Here is a 16569-nt window from a genome sequence, read left to right as displayed (position 1 = left end):
GATTTATTGGCAGAATTCTTTTTTAGCGAAGAAGGACTACACGCCTTCTACTAAGAGACGTTGGTATTAAATAACAACGAGCGCTCTTAGCCCGCGGAGTCTCAATATGTAATTTCAAACGTGATTTTAAATTATTTCCATGATCATCGGTTGGTATTTTCCACACAAACGATGATCATTAATTTCAACCTCTTGCAAATAACGTCCTCTGTGAATTGGGACAGATTTTGTTCCCTCAACGAAAACGTGCCTTCCTCCCCGATAAATGGAGAAAGAGAGAACGAGAGAAAGAAGGAAACATCAGTGGTGTATTTAGCCTGAGGTGTGGGAAATGGCATGAATCGGTAACACTAATGGGTAAGACATAAATCTCTCGCGTTCTTCTAGTCTTTCTTCCAATAAATTCTCGCACAGTGAGGAAGATTTGACGCCTGGGGAAATTGCTGAAAATAGGCATGTATTCCGTTCAGTTTCCTAACATGTAATTTTAGCTCAACTAGAAATGGTATGACTTGAATGTTTAGTAAAAGAATGTCAGTGAATCCCAGTCTCCAAATCCCAGTCAGAATCAGTTTACATGGGCTTATGTGCTGATTCCCCGATTGTCTTATGAGGGGTGGGTTGAACGTGACTCCGGCAACGCAGTGGAATGATACAAAACACTTCCCCAAATAAAAGGACGGTTTAGACCCAGCATCAGAGCCAAGATTAGCCGAGAAACCGCTCCAAAATCCAAGTATTATTGACATTTTAAAACAACTTCACTGTTACCCGGCCTCTTAAAAAAAATAGCTAGCACCAATTGCAATTGGGTATTATGATTAATGGTTTAAATGCCTGACGGAAAATGTGAATAAACACAAATATGGTATTCAATTCCAACTAAACTCAAATATCCCAAGGGATTTTGAGGGTGTATTGAGGACCAGGGCTGGTTATTTGGCGGACCTCATTCTAGCAATTGGGATTATTGTAGATGGGCAGAAAGATCGGTATGAAGGGGATGGATTGACTGGCCTGTTTCCGTATTCTACAACTCTATATGACTCTAATTAGAGCCTGTTTACTGCACCTTTAGACTATTCCAAATGATACTTCTTGGTGACATAATATTTTGGACCTGGTAATATTTTGGACCTAAGCGGAGCTTCTAAACTGGCCTACATAATTCCGTTGAAATCGATACTTCGTGTCTATTGTACTTTCTTTGTAAAACTGTGCAGTTAGTTAACGAGTACCTTTTGAAAGGGCAGGATTGTCTACGGTTTGACATTAAGGAGGAACATTCAAAGGGTTCACGTGAACTTTTGTCACCGGATGTTAAGAATGTCCTTAAACGGCAACGGAAAATTATATATATCTGGTTGATGACTATAAATAATGCTTTGAATTAAGATTAAATCAAGTGTACAACTGGATGGAAATAGGACATCAACAAAATTTATGATCGTGTAAGACAGGTAAACTGGCTCAGGATGACCAAAAATGAAAAGGTCTTCCCAAATAATACATTCCATGGAGCAAATGGGTAACGTTGCATCCCGTCTTTCTGAAGGGAGAAATATTTATGATTTTTCTCATCTTTCTTAAAGAAATCGACAATAATTTGTTGTACATTATCTAACTATTATGAAATTGAGTTTGTTAATGGTGCAGTTACTCTGCACCAATGCAAACGATTTTAAAAAAATGTTCTCACGAGTAAAATATTAAGAAAAAATACATCGCTAGGACAATCTGTACATCACTGATTAGCTCTCCATTAAAAATATATTTTAGAAGGCATTTCAAAACGCGAGCTTTTGCCACAAATCATTCAATGCAAATACTGATAAACCACGTGCACAATGCAAAGTCTTTAGCGACCCTTCATGTTTAAACATAATCAAAGGAAATATGATCTCAGGATCTTTATTTGAGATTAAAATCCAGATCGATTAAAAACGCAAAAATGCTCTAAACAGACAAGATAACAAAAATTGCCTCAGGTTTGTCATTCATTTTTATTGATTTAATGGACTTGGAGGCATTATGTGGCTACTGATAAATGTACAGAAGAGAGACGCCCAATGTTTATATTTTATAGGAAATATTTTCTGATTTCTTTCCTCGTAAATCTCGCTTGAATCTCATTATAACCGATCAGTTCAATGTGTTTTTTTCCCCGAGTTTGTGTGACCAATCTGGTCGAGTGTAGATCCCTTCACCAAACGGACAGTCTGTTACACAAATGGAAGATTGGGAGGGAGTGCTCGCTGCTTTTATTAATTGTCAATTATATAAACTATATTTAGAAATGTTAATTTTAAATGGGCGATTCTGTAACTTTCCTACTGGAGTTACATTCCTTATTTTCTCAGAGTATTCTTTTTTAAAAATTTTAAATAACATTTAAAATACATAATTGTACTAATTATAGAATAGACAGATGTAAAAGTTGGGAATTTGAAACTCTTATCATTTAGCAAACAACTCTTCATAAAAACAGTTATTTGAACTAATCATATTAACAATTAATACATTTAATTTTGTAGTGTTACAATCTTCAGTTATTACATGGATACTATGAAACATTTGCATAAAAGAAAATTATTTTTGACATCATGTACTGTCAAGAATTAAAGCATCTTGTTAATTTGCCCACACATGGTGAATTCATCAATTTCACATTTAATAGTTAAACGAGTTTCGAATTAATGCTCTGGAGAGAATGGCAACGTATATTAATCTATTTCTCTCTCTCTCTCTCTCTCTCTCACACACAAACACACACACACACACACACACACACACACACACACACACACACACACACACACACACACACACACACACACACACACACTAAACGTTAATTATATATATATGACCCGGGCTCAAATGTTCTGTTTGTTTGTTAGAGAGAGAGAGAGAGTGAGAGAGAGTATATATATCCTCTAACATAAATACGAATGCTAAAACATGGATTCGCCAACTATGTTCTTTTTGGCATGCAGTACATGAAACAATGAATCGCAACACAGCGCCCCATATGAAACATTAACAGTAGCTCTGCCGAGACGCTTAAATAATCATTAAAACAAACAATTAAGTGACAGAACGCAAGGATTTCCAAAGTGGAGGCAAGGCGATTGGTCTACAAAAGCTCATATAAAACCTCACTCAACGAGACAGGATCCGCCACATGCAGAAAAATACCATTCATGGATTTCAAGAGCGTTGGTTCAGTCGAAGGAAACTTAAACTCTCAAGGACCACCAGTAACATTTTCTCGAGCCCATTTTACATTTCCAGGTGACTTGAAGTTGAAAGACACATTGAATAGCAATAAAAGATCTCCTCCATTTCCTGCAAAATGTCTCCTTAAAAGATCCCACCGGTCTTTTGTACTCTAAAAACAGGCGCGATGAATTAGCATCCTAACCTGCTACGTGAAATGGAGTGGAGCGGGTTAGATTCAGGCGAGGAAAGATTTAACTCAACGAACCTTTCTTTTTCCCCCACCAAATGTCTAGCTTCTGTTGATTTAGCGACAGAGTAGGGCTTTTCAAAAGGCATAATTGAAGGACTGGTATCGCGCTCGCGTTCAATGTGACTCTACGAAATATCGTATCAACAAAACGCTACTTAATCAGATTGCCAAGAAGGCGAAATTTGTTTGAGCGCGCTGGATGTCCTCACCCCTTTTGTTGATTGTCTTTCTTTGTGCCATACTTGGAGTTAAATTGAGTTTGTTTTAGGCCAGGCGACCTTTAAGATGATTGGTGATGCCCGTTATCTGGAGGGGCTATCAGTCTCCCCAGGAAACCAAAAACCTCATGAATCACTCTTGATAGTGGACACGTGAACTGCAAAGAAAAGTTTGGAGTAGTGCTGTTGATTAGCCTATTAAAATGTTAAAGCACAACAAACACTTAATAAAGGGCGCATTAACTGCGGCAAATCGCGTGTATCTACACACCTGCTAATTAGGAAGTGCCTCTCAATAGCAAACCCTTCAACGCGGAGAATGGGCTATTTTTTTTATCACCCAGGCACCCTCAATAGATGTACAATAGAGCAAAAAACAAAGACCAGTCGCCGTGCCACGTTTTTTGTTTGTCAAAAGGAATGCAAGTCAATGAATAATTGTGTTGGCTGCAGGATGTCTATCTGTTGGGATAATTGTTATTAATCCTTTTACCTTCACGAACAGAAATAATAGAGGGCTTGGCCGATAACATCAGTCTTGACTAAGGAAAAAATTCCGCTCATTGAATAGAAGCAAAACATTAGAGCAGTCCTAATTTTAGTAGTGTCATTGTGAAGCTGTCACTGCAGAACTGAGCTAATGGTTTTTTTCTTGGTGCTGTAAGAATTTATGAATACAATAATCTTGTGCCCGCTACGAGCAGATGTATAAAGCAACAAGGTGAAAAGATCATTGTACTAAAAGGTTGCCTCCTTCTCTCTACCCAGCATTATCAATAATCATATCAGATTTTCAGGGTCCGAAACATTCAAGATTTGCATTGTTTAATAAGTAAATACCATACTTGAGTCTCAGAGTGAACATTTCATTCATCTGAGTTCTAACGGCTGATGTTCGAATGGAATGGTTTTCTGTTTGAAGGTGTTCGTTTTCTATATAAACGGACATGGAAGTTTGCAAGTTTTGGACGTGTAGGGGCGGGGTGGACTGACACCAAAACATGGCAAATATTGACCACCTTACCAACACAGGGCCTGAGCGTGTTCTCTTTTTTGGGGTATGACAATGTTAAATTAATCCGTTTGCGCCCATGCATTATCCTGTTTTGTGTAAGTTCGAAGAACAGCGAAAAACCAGGACTCAAGAGCGTAGCTAGTATCATGAAGGATCCCCGTCAGAATCCGGGTCAGAACCTTTTCTCGCTGCTCCATTCAGGCAGAGTGCCTGAGATCAAGGACATTTTCTTTATAATTCGAACAACTATCAGGCCCTTGAACTCCTCGCACTACCTTTACCCTAAATTACACGGAGACCATCAAAACACCTGTCTACACATTTTTTTTCACTGTGTAACTGTGAACATTTATTTATTTTCTATTTATATTTAGATTCTTTTTTTTCCTCATGGGATAGAGTGGTGATTTAATATATACTAGTGTTTTTGGTGTGTGACTGCACCAAGTAAGAACTTCGGTGCAACCGTATATTGTACTTAGGTATATGACAATAAACTTTTGGGGGGGGGGAACACGCTCTGGAATTTTATTTTAAATGGTGGCAAATTCTTTCAATTAATCGTGAGTTCTTCATCAGCCCTTGATAGACGGAGTCAATGCAAGCGTGCGTTGATATTGCAATCAGTAGAATCAACATTTCTTTGGCTGCGTTGCCTTCGCAGAGTGTTTAAGGACACTAACGCCTAGGATTTTCCGAGGTACATGTTTAGCCGATAGAGAAATCCAAATTGGACGTAGCCAAACCGGTTCCACTGATCGCTGGCACAGTAGTCTGCAAAATAGAAGAAACTTTAGCCAGATGGTGCAGATTTTATATTTTGGCCTCGTGTTATCTTTTACTTGAAATGCCAAGAAAATATATAAGGGATTCGGAGTGGATGAAGCTCGGAAACAAAGTGATCTCAATTATTAAAGCATTAATTGAAACACCACAGGATTGTGCCCCCAGTTTAACAGTAAGGTGCGCTGAGCTTTGTCACTCTTTGAGTTTTGTTTTCCAAGTGTTAAATATACCAGACTTACTGAAAACAAAACGTTTTTGTACACTGTGTACTATCTCTAAGAATATAATTATGTTGCGATTATACATAGCCAGAAATAATGAGAAAGTGTGGATGGAAGCGGTGACGTATTTGCGTGTCAAGTGTTTGGGATGGTATCTACAATCCCCTCGAAAGCAAAGTCCTTCAGTAATTTGGCCTCGATAAAGGAATAATAATTGGTTCTGGTTCCATTCGGTCATTGGTGGGCGATGTAGCTTAACCCGCAAGGGCTATTGATATTGATTACTAAAGTTAAAACATTTTGCTGTACTCATCCGCTTCACGTTTTGTGCGTCGCCTTCATCAATGAAGATGTTCGAGCTCCCTGTCCTTACATCGGGACTGTTCCGAGTTCACACTGGACTTCATGAAGTGAGGTAAATGATTATTCATTTGCCCAGCAGTTATTTTTAAAGCTATTCTCCGCCTCCTGTCCGCAATAACCCCCCCCCCTTTCTCCCCTTTCTCTCTCTCTCTTTCTTCTTCTTCTTCCTCTTCTTCTTCATCTCTCTCTCTCTCTCTCTCTCTCTCTCTCTCTCTCTCTTTCTCTCTCTTCCTCTCGGCAAAGAGATGGCTAAACATGTCAGCTGCACTATCTGTCAGCGCTGTCTGTCGCTCCGTTCGACATGTGTTAGATTGTTATCAGGTAGCCTTTGACCGCCTTACATCTGCCATAATGTATTTAGTGTTGGGATAAATGACAGATATTTAGGGGCTTTTCCGTTTCCTGCGTTAAGTTCGCTATGGAGATTTATGTTTTTGTTGTTGATATCTTCTAAGTCTCAAAGTACCAAGACCACGTGAACACGTACGGCAAATAAACAGTGTCATTCCATTTAAATGCGCCGTGGACGTTGATGAGGGCATCTGTGACAAATGAGGAGCAATATTATGCAGAAATCAATGCCTTAAAATATATTCATATCAATATCCTATAGTGAGCATCAATGATATAGAATCTGTGTTGCAGTATTTTACAATATTCCACCATCTCTCTTCAATATTCCATAACTCTCTCTTGCTCTCTCGCCCTCCCTCTCTCATACACACACACACACACACTCACAAACACACCCATTCGCACAAACATAAAAACACACTCCCACATACATAGATATATAGCCATATAGACACATGTATACAGAGAGAGGGGGGGGCATGCATGCACATAAACATAGAGATACACAGACGGAGACACATACATTCTCTCTCGCACAGAGAAACATACGCACACATTCTCTCTCTCTCTCTCTCTCTCTCTCTCTCTCTCTCTCTCTTTCTACTTTAAAACTATACAAATGTTTCCATGCTGTGAGATTATCGCCCGCCTCTTTTGAAATGGTTTGGACGCTGGAAGTGAAGGGAAAGCTCAGTGTGAAGAAATGTCAGAAAGCAGCATATACACGGGAAATATTGTGTGTGATATGTACCCTAAATACCTAACCTATACAGATATTTTTCTTCGTTGATGCAAGGATCACCCAAGCATATTTGAGAAAACTGCTTTAAACTGTGTATTGGAACCGTTACAACTTTTTGGAGTTCGTGCTCTCATTCCCTACTCGCCCTCATTTTAGAAACATTTAAACAGTTGTTTTGTTTAAAGTAACAGAAGTAAGACTAAGAACTCTCAAATTTTTGAGGAGTTCGAGTATATTTAAGACGGAGATGGTAGATGGTTTCTTGACTAGGAGGGGACAATCAAAGATTGCAGGGAAAATGGGATTGGAAGGGATAGTAAATCAGCCATGATGGAATGGCGGGGCGGAGTCGATGTTTCAAATGGCCTAATTCTCCTCCAAAGACAATTAGAAGGTAAATTGTCTCTGTACTTTTGCAGCAGGCTGCGGGATAAGCACAGACTCATGTCACCTCCTATCCTCGCTGTAAACATTTCCTTCCTTCAAGGTGCTGTAGGCGGTTTTACCGTCTCCTAAGACCATGCAGAATTTGAGATCGGCCGCTCTTGTTAGTTTTTCATCCACCCAACCGCCTATTTGTACATTTAGGGTTTCATAAAGCAAGGGGAAGGGGTGAGACGGACAGCACTTAAGAGGGGAGGGTTGAAATTACAATGAGGGCACAAAATGTTACGGCGACTGCAAGGTGAACACAAACACCTGACATGGACACTCAGCAGAGGCCAAAGATACTTGCAAAACTTGGAAAGGAGAGAAGCCAAAAAAAAGGAAATGGTTACCTAGTTTCACTTTTGTTATAGGCTGTTAAGAAATTCCAGTCACCGCAGATTCAAATTAGAAGCGTTGTCCTGGACATTTTTTTTCTCTTTTCTTTAACCTGGAGAAGCGGAAAGGAAGAGGGATTCTAGCATTCTTGAGCCCGACATTTAATTCCCCTCTGCTGTTGGTGGGATGTGAGGGTGAGGGCGGGGGGAGGGGCGGGAAGGGAGGACTGGGTGGTAAGAACGTCCGCAGTCGACACCTGAACTTTCAGCTGGGAACCAAGATGATCGTACCCCTAGATGGAAGTTTGCAGTACGTTCAACTTCAAGAAACCTCCCGAAATGGCGTGAAATCAGAGAGTGTGTGACCCCTAGCATGCGCCATATGTGCATTAAAAGCAGAACGGATCCTGTTATAAACTTTACAGGAAGAAAACACGTTTCAAGCGCTTAACCATCGCGTAAGTGTCACATTCGGAGAATTTCCCCGCTGTCTAAGCTCGATATTTAAGTGTAGTTGGGTATTTCTTGACATTACAGTACTGTGTCCTGTTGCTGTAATATATTGACCGCTGGAACGCGATCCAGAAAGGATGGTGCGAGATAAATCCAATCTGAAATTAGCAAACGCTCGGCTGGGTAAGGATTGACGGGGAATGGGGCAGGAGCGAGGAGAAGTAAGTGGTTGGAAGCGATCGGAGGTTAGAAGTGGATTTGATTCACACAGACACACAACATTCGGTCAATTAGACAGCAGTCACGGGTTAACAGGGAGTTAAATTAATTCGCGGTTATCGTCCACCGAGACTCAATATCATTTGCATCTTGGTTCATTAAGGGGTCGCGCTGACTTTCTGAACATAAATATGCTGGATTGGTGACCTTTTATTTGCTCAGACTTGTCTGTGAGTTTGAATGCAAACCCTTAAAATCTCTGCAGCACCTTATCGAACCGTAGTTCAGTCAGGCAGAGCTGGGAGCCAGCGATGGGTTGTCAAACAACGACCGATTTGACAGATATTCGTGCAAAACAAGTGTAGGCTTGGCCGAGGTGATCCCGTGTGCTGCTAATTACGTGAGTTTAAACTACCTCTGAGAATGAGACTTTAACTAGGGGTTAATTCTGTTAAAGACCCTGGAGGCTGCACAATGAGGATAACCACAATGGAAGAAATGATTCGACCACGATAAAGCCCCCACCACCTTCCCGCTCCTCACTAATATGGGAGATAAATGAACGTTGTACACTCATTTCACATAATAAGGTCTCTTTTTATTTGAGGGTTCCCGGTTTCAACAAGGTAGCAGGGGTGGTGGGGGGGGGGGGGAGCATTGGCCCATTAATCAGGCTCAGCTTTCAGTTTAAGAATTCGTCTATAAAGGCCTCGTGTCAACAATTCGCGTCGCATTCGCTGTATGCATTTGCAGACAGCGGGGAGTTCACATTAAAAGGCAAATTTAGACAGATTAGACATACGCTCTAGAGGCCGCGCGATTACCGATGTGGGCAAATGCTATAATCAGAATCTCCGTTGCAGTTTAATAATGGTCCTTAAATTCATACTACGGAATACATATATTTAGTGCGTTCCTTGTATGGCATTGTTTTACTTTGCGTTAGAGTGTGAGAGTGTAGGATTAGAATTTTAATCCTCACGTTGAATAATACCATCAAACTGACCGTCAATGGGTCAAGTCAAACTTTGCGCTCAAGCTAAAACTAATGCGTCACCGGAGACGAGCGCATGGTCAACAATAAAAAGAATATTTGAGCACGGGAGTGATTGGCGCAAAATCTGTTCCAGCTGAGAAAAAAATATATCCATCTCCATTTGAAATGTAAGTAATGCTTATTGCAAGTTAATTGTCTCCGAGTTGATCATTTCCGGGCATTAAGGTGATGTTAGAATATATTTTACAGTTTTCTTTGTGGGGGGGGGGGGGGGGAGGAAGCCCAACAAAAGGTTTTGTTTTTAAAGATGTTATTTTGCTTTTGAGTGGATTTCCTCGGAAAAGCTTCTTTCATCCAATTAATCTATACGGTAAGAAACTGAGCCCAGAGGATGTGTATTCCTGGTTTAAATGAGAAGGTAGTTACAAAGTGTGAAAAATAATGAAAAGTGGTGGGTGACCATTAATTATAAATCCACGATTTGTTGTACTGGGGTCCCTGGATCTATATATTTCTCAGCTCTGGTGTCTTGAGGCAGCTCTAACCGGGCCTAACTCCCCGGAGAAATACCGCAAAATACTGGTTAAACAGATCCTCTTTTCCCGAGCGATGCATTTTATCTTTTAACACCTGCAGAGTCGGAGAAAAAGACACTTCCGACATGGCAATGATTAAAAGTGTCGGCCTTGGCTCGCACACTACACAGACAGAACATGAATCACCTTGTCTTTCTTATCTGCAAAGTCTTGGTTTCAGCTACTTTTAAGAAGTAAAAAGTCGGACCAATGCGGATTTTATTTCCTCTTAACTCGGAATAAATCTCCATACCAACATTATAAGCAGAAATTGTCTTAATTTTATTCCACCCAGTCTGAGATTAACCTTTCGGAAACTGAGCTGAATGTATATAAATTTTATTCCACCCACCCTGAGATTAACCTTTCGGAAACTGAGCTGAATGTTAATAAATTTTATTCCCTGCTGCTAGACCTGAAGGATAGAAAGAATCCGATTACGTCGAGACATTTGACCGTGGAAGGAAATTATCTGCTGTGTTTTTTTTTTAGCGATTCTAACTACTAGGCAAACGTCCCGTTCAGGAGTACCTATGCGGCGCAACCGCTTCGAGCATAAACATAGCGGCAGAGAGCCGGAGTTATTTAAAAACACTTGTTAAAATTATTAAGGTCCTGTGACTTATTTTTTCTGAAAACATAAAAAATAAAAATAGATCTGGTTACAAAACATAAGATCTAATAAATCTTGATATGGTCAGAGCAAGTAGTTTCGTCCTGGTCAACAGATGGTCTTTTCCTGCTGCCATTTCTTATGCTCTTATATTTTTCATTTGTAAATCACAAAATTCTGTAGACACTGTGGCTGAAGTAAAACACAAAATGCTGGAGAAGCCCATCTCGTCAAACCGTGTCCTTTATGTAGCAAAGGTAAAGATAGAGAAGCTTGAACCCTTCATCAAAGTTTTTATGAATATTTTATATTCATTTTCAGATTAAACCCGACTTCGTTCACAAGCCAGCTGTTTTTAATAACAGCTCTAAAGCTTAGGTTTATTTTTATTACATTTGTGGGGCGAGAACGTAGTTTGAAATTTACCGAAGACGTCAGTGTAAATGGTGCTCATAGCGACAGAGAGTGGAGTAACAAGGAGTTGCTGGGTGTGAAATTTCTCAGCTCTGCTAATTCAACCGAACACGACAAGAGTCCTCATAATTAAGAGGCGACCGATTGCCTGCGGTCATAAGGCTCTAGGTGCAGAGACCGAAATTTGCCCCCATTAAGCATTGGACTGCTACCAGAAGAAGGGATAGGTGGACAGAGGAGGTTGAATTTGAGTCAAGTCCTGATGTCCACTCCCCTTCAGCACATTTCATCACATACCGATCCTGTTATCTCGACAGTTCAGCGTGGCTCGAATCCCCACCAGGAATCGTCCTGGCGAGAGCTGTGTTAAAAACATGTCGGATTTGAGCCGTTCAGGGAAGTTGGAATCACAGTGACCCATTAATAGCTTTCTTATTGGGGAATGTTTGTATCATTCAGGGGATTTGGATTCACAATGGCCTATTGATAGACTTCTTGTTAAGAAATAGATTTGTATCACAGAATAATTAGCCGCACTGTTCTCATCAGTTAATGTATGAACTGGTTATTGAGCACAACACCGGTAAATATTAATTAGTCTGTGTATGTGTGAGTGTGAGTGTGTGTGTGTGTGTGTGTGTGTGTGTGTGTGTGTGTGTGTGTACTAGTTAATATTATACACCAGGAAGTATATGTACTTGTTAGTATTGGACAGGAGTAAGTGTGTGAACTCGTTAGTGTTCAACCAGTTTAGCGTACGTACTCGTGTATTACACCAGTAAATGTTCGCACCAGTTTGAGTGATCTGCACCAGTAAATTGATATACTACGTCAGTAAGAATATGAACTAACTAGTGTTCTATCCCAGTGAGCGTAGGTACTAGAAACACAGAGAGTGCAGATGCATTTTGAGCAAATAATATGAAGCTGGAAAGACTCCGCGAGCCAGGAAGCATCCGGGGAGAGAAATGGTCTCAAACCGAAACGTTGACCCCCCATTTCTGACCGTGGATGCTGCCTTGACCCGCCGACTCCCTTACTTCGGCTTCTCTTTTGTGGGGTCATTTATTGCAGCTGCAGTGTCCAACGCCAACAAGTCAAGGTTCTCCTTCGACGCTCGTAAAATGTGCCTTTGGAAACCAGCTCACCGGTAGAGAACGGCAGCTTTGGTTATTGCCCACCTCCCTTGACCTCTATTGGTATAAAGGGAGCGATCGAGCAACCCCGTTCAACTTGCCGAATTGTTTAAGTTTGGTACAGGTTCAGCAGATTCAATGAGTTCAGCTCGCCGGACATCCGCAATGACGTCGGTTCTCTCTCCCTGCCTCTCTGTCTTGCTTCTGGATTCAACAAAACGTTTCTCCTCTGATTGACAGGAAGCGGCTCAAATAAAAGTTCGCATGCGAGGCCCGTTTTCAGCAGGGCCCGGGGTGGGTGGAGAGAGGGCGGTGAAGGAGCCGTCAGTTTTGACATTTGGCTTCGAGGAGCTGGATCAGTTCGCTTTGCCAGATGCATGTGACATCAGCAAGGCGCTTGTGAATGGGGGAGCCCGGGGAGAGGAGGAGGGGGGTGGGAGGAGGAACGGGCAGGATGGGGCTGCTAAAACGCACGCTCTTGCCCCTTTCCCCTCAAAAACAATGAAGATGTATTTTCGATAAATCCCGCGAGAAAACAAAAACTCGCTGGAGAAAATGTAAAAAAAAACACACAAGAGCATTTCCAACACCCGAAGGCCCAACACCTCGTTTCAAAAGCAGACTTTCCGTGCCGAAAGACCATTAAACTCGGGTCCGTTTTGTTCGCTTACAGCGATCTCGGGGTGAAGAGGAAGGAAGGGGGAAATTCCAGCGCCTTTAAACCCCATATCCTATGGACGAAAGCAGCGCGCTCTCTCCCAAGGCGACTGCTTTCAGAATTGCCTCTCTAATTTCAGCGGCCGAGCAACCAGGAAACGAAGCGATTCTGCCCAATACTGCCCTCGGCAAGCACTTCGAACTAAGTCTAACGTGCAGTAGGATGCATTTTAGCACCGTCACAAGAGACATGGAAGGTGAGTGATTGCCGAAGCTACTTTTTTTCATTAAAAATCGACACGGACACGAGAAACCTGGTTTCGCGAGAATCCCACTGCTCTTATTGCGCAACGTACAGGCAAATTTGCCCTGCAGAAGGGAGGCTGCAGTGCTCACATGGACAAGGCGACATGCGAGTAGCATTTGATGTGGGACGTTTTATTTGATTGTATTAATGTGTCAATATCAGTTCTCCCCCCACAGAGATACAACTAAACATTCTCCTTTCGAAGGTCTGGTTTAAGTCCGCGAGTTATTCTGATAGTCCACACGTTGTCATTTATGCAGCCATGATGTTTGTTACTGTCTGAATGGTTTCCAATGCAAACGTGGGTGCCCATTGTTTCAGTGTGTGTGTGTGTGAGAGAGAGAGAGACAGAGAGAGGGTGTGCATGAGAGTGTGTGAGCGTGAGTGTGTGTGTGAGAGCGTGTGTGTGAGAGAGAGTGTGTGCGTGAGTGTGTGTGTGAGAGCGTGTGTGAGATAGTGTGTGTGTGAGAGTGTGTGAGCGTGTGTGTGTGAGATTGTGTGTGTGAGAGCGTGTGTGTGAGAGAGAGAGTGTGTGTGTGAGAGCGTGTGTGTGTGAGATAGTGTGTGTGTGTGAGAGTGTGTGTGTGAGAGAGTGTGTGCGTGAGTGTGTGTGTGAGAGAGTGTGTGAGCGTGTGTGTGTGAGAGAGAGAGTGTGTGTGAGAGAGAGAAAGAGAGAGACATCCAATCAACCCCCCTTCTCTCACCCGACCACCAACCCCACCCCCACTTTAAGTCATGGGTGTCAGGGAGAGCATTAAAAAAAACGGCGCGCTGCGTTGTCAATCAGACTATCAGGCCACGTCCCAGAGCGAGGAAATCCACATTACCTGTCGGGGGTTATCTCAGTAGAGAGAGAGAGTGTGTGTGTGTGTGTTTGTGTGAGGGAGAGAGAGAGGGAGGTTTTCGATTCCATGGCGAGGGAGGCCTTCTGTCTAAGATAAGGGCCCCGGGGAAGAGCTGTAGCACGGCGCACTGCACGGTGTTGTGCTGCAGAGAGGGACAGAGGGAGCAGGGAAGCGAGCGGGAGAAGGAAAATCTGAGATCAGATTTGTTTTCTCAAAGCGCCACGGAAGCGAGGAATAACTTGGAAAATGATATCAGCAATCTCTAGCCCGTGGCTGACACAACTCTCCCACTTTTGTGATGTTGCAGCCTTTACCGCCAGCAGCATTAGTAGTCTCAACTCGTCGGCCGGTTATCACCTCTCCCCTTCGCCCGGGGACCCGGGTGCCTACACCCACGAAGCCCACTACGAGTCGTGCCCGCGAGCACAGCACGGCAGCTACAGCAGTTTTGAGAGCAGCGGCTCGGCATCCTCGTCAGAAGCAGACACCGGCGCTTCCAACTGCAGTTCGGTCGCTGCGTCCGGCAAAGCCCTGGTCAAGAAGAACCCGAAAGTGGCCAACATCACGGTGCAGTTGGAGATGAAAGCACTTTGGGACGAGTTTAACCAGCTTGGAACCGAAATGATAGTCACGAAAGCGGGGAGGTAAGGAGTCGGCCAACTGATAAATCCGCAGCCGCCATATTTTACAATGTGTGCCTTTCTCAGTACAAATCTTTCTTTTCGGAACTTAACTTAAAGTTCCAACTTATTATTATTATTTTTACCTCTGAAGTTTCGGGCGTTTAATTTTAGCGTGTGCAATTATCACTCCGGTTTCTGCAAAGTTATTACTGTTTGGCCTGGATTCATTTTATAAGTTTAAACGCTCAGAGCGCTATTTTAAGCTTTTGAAACCGGATCGTGAATAAATTCCATTCCGTTCAATCCATTGCCAGCCCCCGTTCCGTTTCAGGTGCTTGTTTTTGAAGTCCCCTGTGAATTTATTTGAGGAACTGTTCATCTCCTGAGCGTGGTGAAGGGCGAGAGATCAGGGATGAAATCGGTGTAAAATGAGTGCAGTGAAAGGTTACATTTCTGACTCCAACCCCCTTCACAAACCCGCCGGCCGATTACTGCGGTGATATTTTAATATTGAGTATGAACATCATCGTGGGACAAGACAGAGTTGAGCTCTCCAGTTTACCTCGCGGTGAACTCTGATCTTGGGGTCGATTACGAAGCACGCTTTTCACTTAATCAGGCGCCCAGCTCCGGGCTTTTCTTTCCCTCTGTTCAAGAGAGAATGCCACACGAGCGGCATCTTCTACCTGAGAGATCGCGAGGTCAGATAATATTGGGCCACTGCGACTGACCCCATTGTTGGAACCTTCTCTGCGCGTTCGGGAGATAAATTCGGCAAACATGCCGTGCTCACTTCCTCCCCCAGCTCTCGCCTACCGCAACCCTGCAGTGGACGAGGGAGCAGAGCATGGGACCAAAGTACGCTGGAGTATAAGCATTTTTATAAAAAATCTAACTAAACCTTTGGTGATTCCTGCTGATCCCGCGACTTTAAATCTTGCCCATGTTTGATGGTTTCTGTCACCATAAATATTCGTCTTCTGTACAAACATGGGGAGTGAGACGGGTTTTTTTTTTCTGTGAGAGGTAAACGATCAAATTGATTTTAAGACGGAAGGAAGCGGTGAGCAGAAAATTACATGTATTAACACCATTGCTGTAATTTTTCCCAGACGATGTCATCAACCTGTTTTAGAAAATCCCTAATTGATCGCAGTTTTCAATTCAGCAAATTTAAATGATTTAAGATTTCGCCTGGGGCGTGGATAAACGATTGCTTGAGAACTCGTTTATAAACAGGCCGTGAATCTACATCAAAATGTGCGCCCATGCCGCAGACAATAAAAAAATAAACACGCTCAGTCAGTTTCAAGCGTGCCAGCCGTAAAACTGCACACAGCCGCGCACCATCTGAATCCGGTAAACTAAATGATTTTCCTCCCAGTCCACCTCTGCTGAGTGAAGATTTATTTCGGTAGCCTCCTATGATCCATTTGGCCGGCAGAAAATGGCGGTCCCAGCGAGGTGGAAGCTGCAAAGGTTAATATTGGATTGATACCAACTCCTGCACCCTGAACAAAAACAGACTGATTGAGAAGTGTGTTCTCTTCGGGTTGTGTTTCCTTTTAGTTCACCCTGTGTACGTTTTCTGAGTAAATGTGAAATGTGGGAATTGCTCTTCGTTTAAACGTTGAGCTTTTTTGCCACAACTACCGTCAGTAAGATGGCACGATTGAGACTGCTTGTTGAGCAAAATACAATACAGATGTCTGATTTTTTTTTAAGCCCACATTTATTCAACGTGACCCAACATCCCACTCATCCGCTCAACGTTTGCCGCTTTTTTTAATGGGTT

The 16569-nt window shown here is 42.5% G+C and overlaps 1 protein-coding gene and 1 long non-coding RNA gene across 8 annotated transcripts in view; one reads left to right on the top strand and one right to left on the bottom strand.

The window, feature by feature from the left end:
• Nucleotides 1–253: 253 nt before the first annotated feature.
• tbx1 (T-box transcription factor 1) overlaps nucleotides 254–16569 on the top strand; it is a 30466-nt gene continuing 14150 nt past the window's right edge. Inside the window, exons 1-3 of one of the 7 annotated variants that reach the window (XM_069932613.1) lie at nucleotides 254–357; nucleotides 13140–13256; nucleotides 14459–14795. In XM_069932613.1, coding sequence (XP_069788714.1) covers nucleotides 354–357; nucleotides 13140–13256; nucleotides 14459–14795 — 458 coding nt within the window. In that variant the 5' untranslated portion in view covers nucleotides 254–353. Of the gene's footprint in view, nucleotides 358–8197; nucleotides 8394–8846; nucleotides 9008–9494; nucleotides 9772–12784; nucleotides 13257–14458; nucleotides 14796–16569 lie in introns of those variants that run through there. The other 6 variants (XM_069932615.1, XM_069932609.1, XM_069932614.1 and 3 more) reach the window with 6 other exon arrangements.
• LOC138761055 (uncharacterized) lies at nucleotides 1990–8524 on the bottom strand. Its single transcript, XR_011356089.1, has 2 exons — nucleotides 7951–8524; nucleotides 1990–5479 (listed from the first exon to the last, which is right to left on the bottom strand). It is a non-coding gene; the product is annotated as an uncharacterized lncRNA (long non-coding RNA).

This window comes from Narcine bancroftii, chromosome 4, assembly GCF_036971445.1.
Source record: "Narcine bancroftii isolate sNarBan1 chromosome 4, sNarBan1.hap1, whole genome shotgun sequence".
Classification (NCBI taxonomy): Eukaryota; Metazoa; Chordata; class Chondrichthyes; order Torpediniformes; family Narcinidae; genus Narcine; species Narcine bancroftii.
The sequence above is the reverse complement of the archived record's forward strand: the minus strand, read 5'-3'. Positions and strand labels throughout refer to the sequence as shown.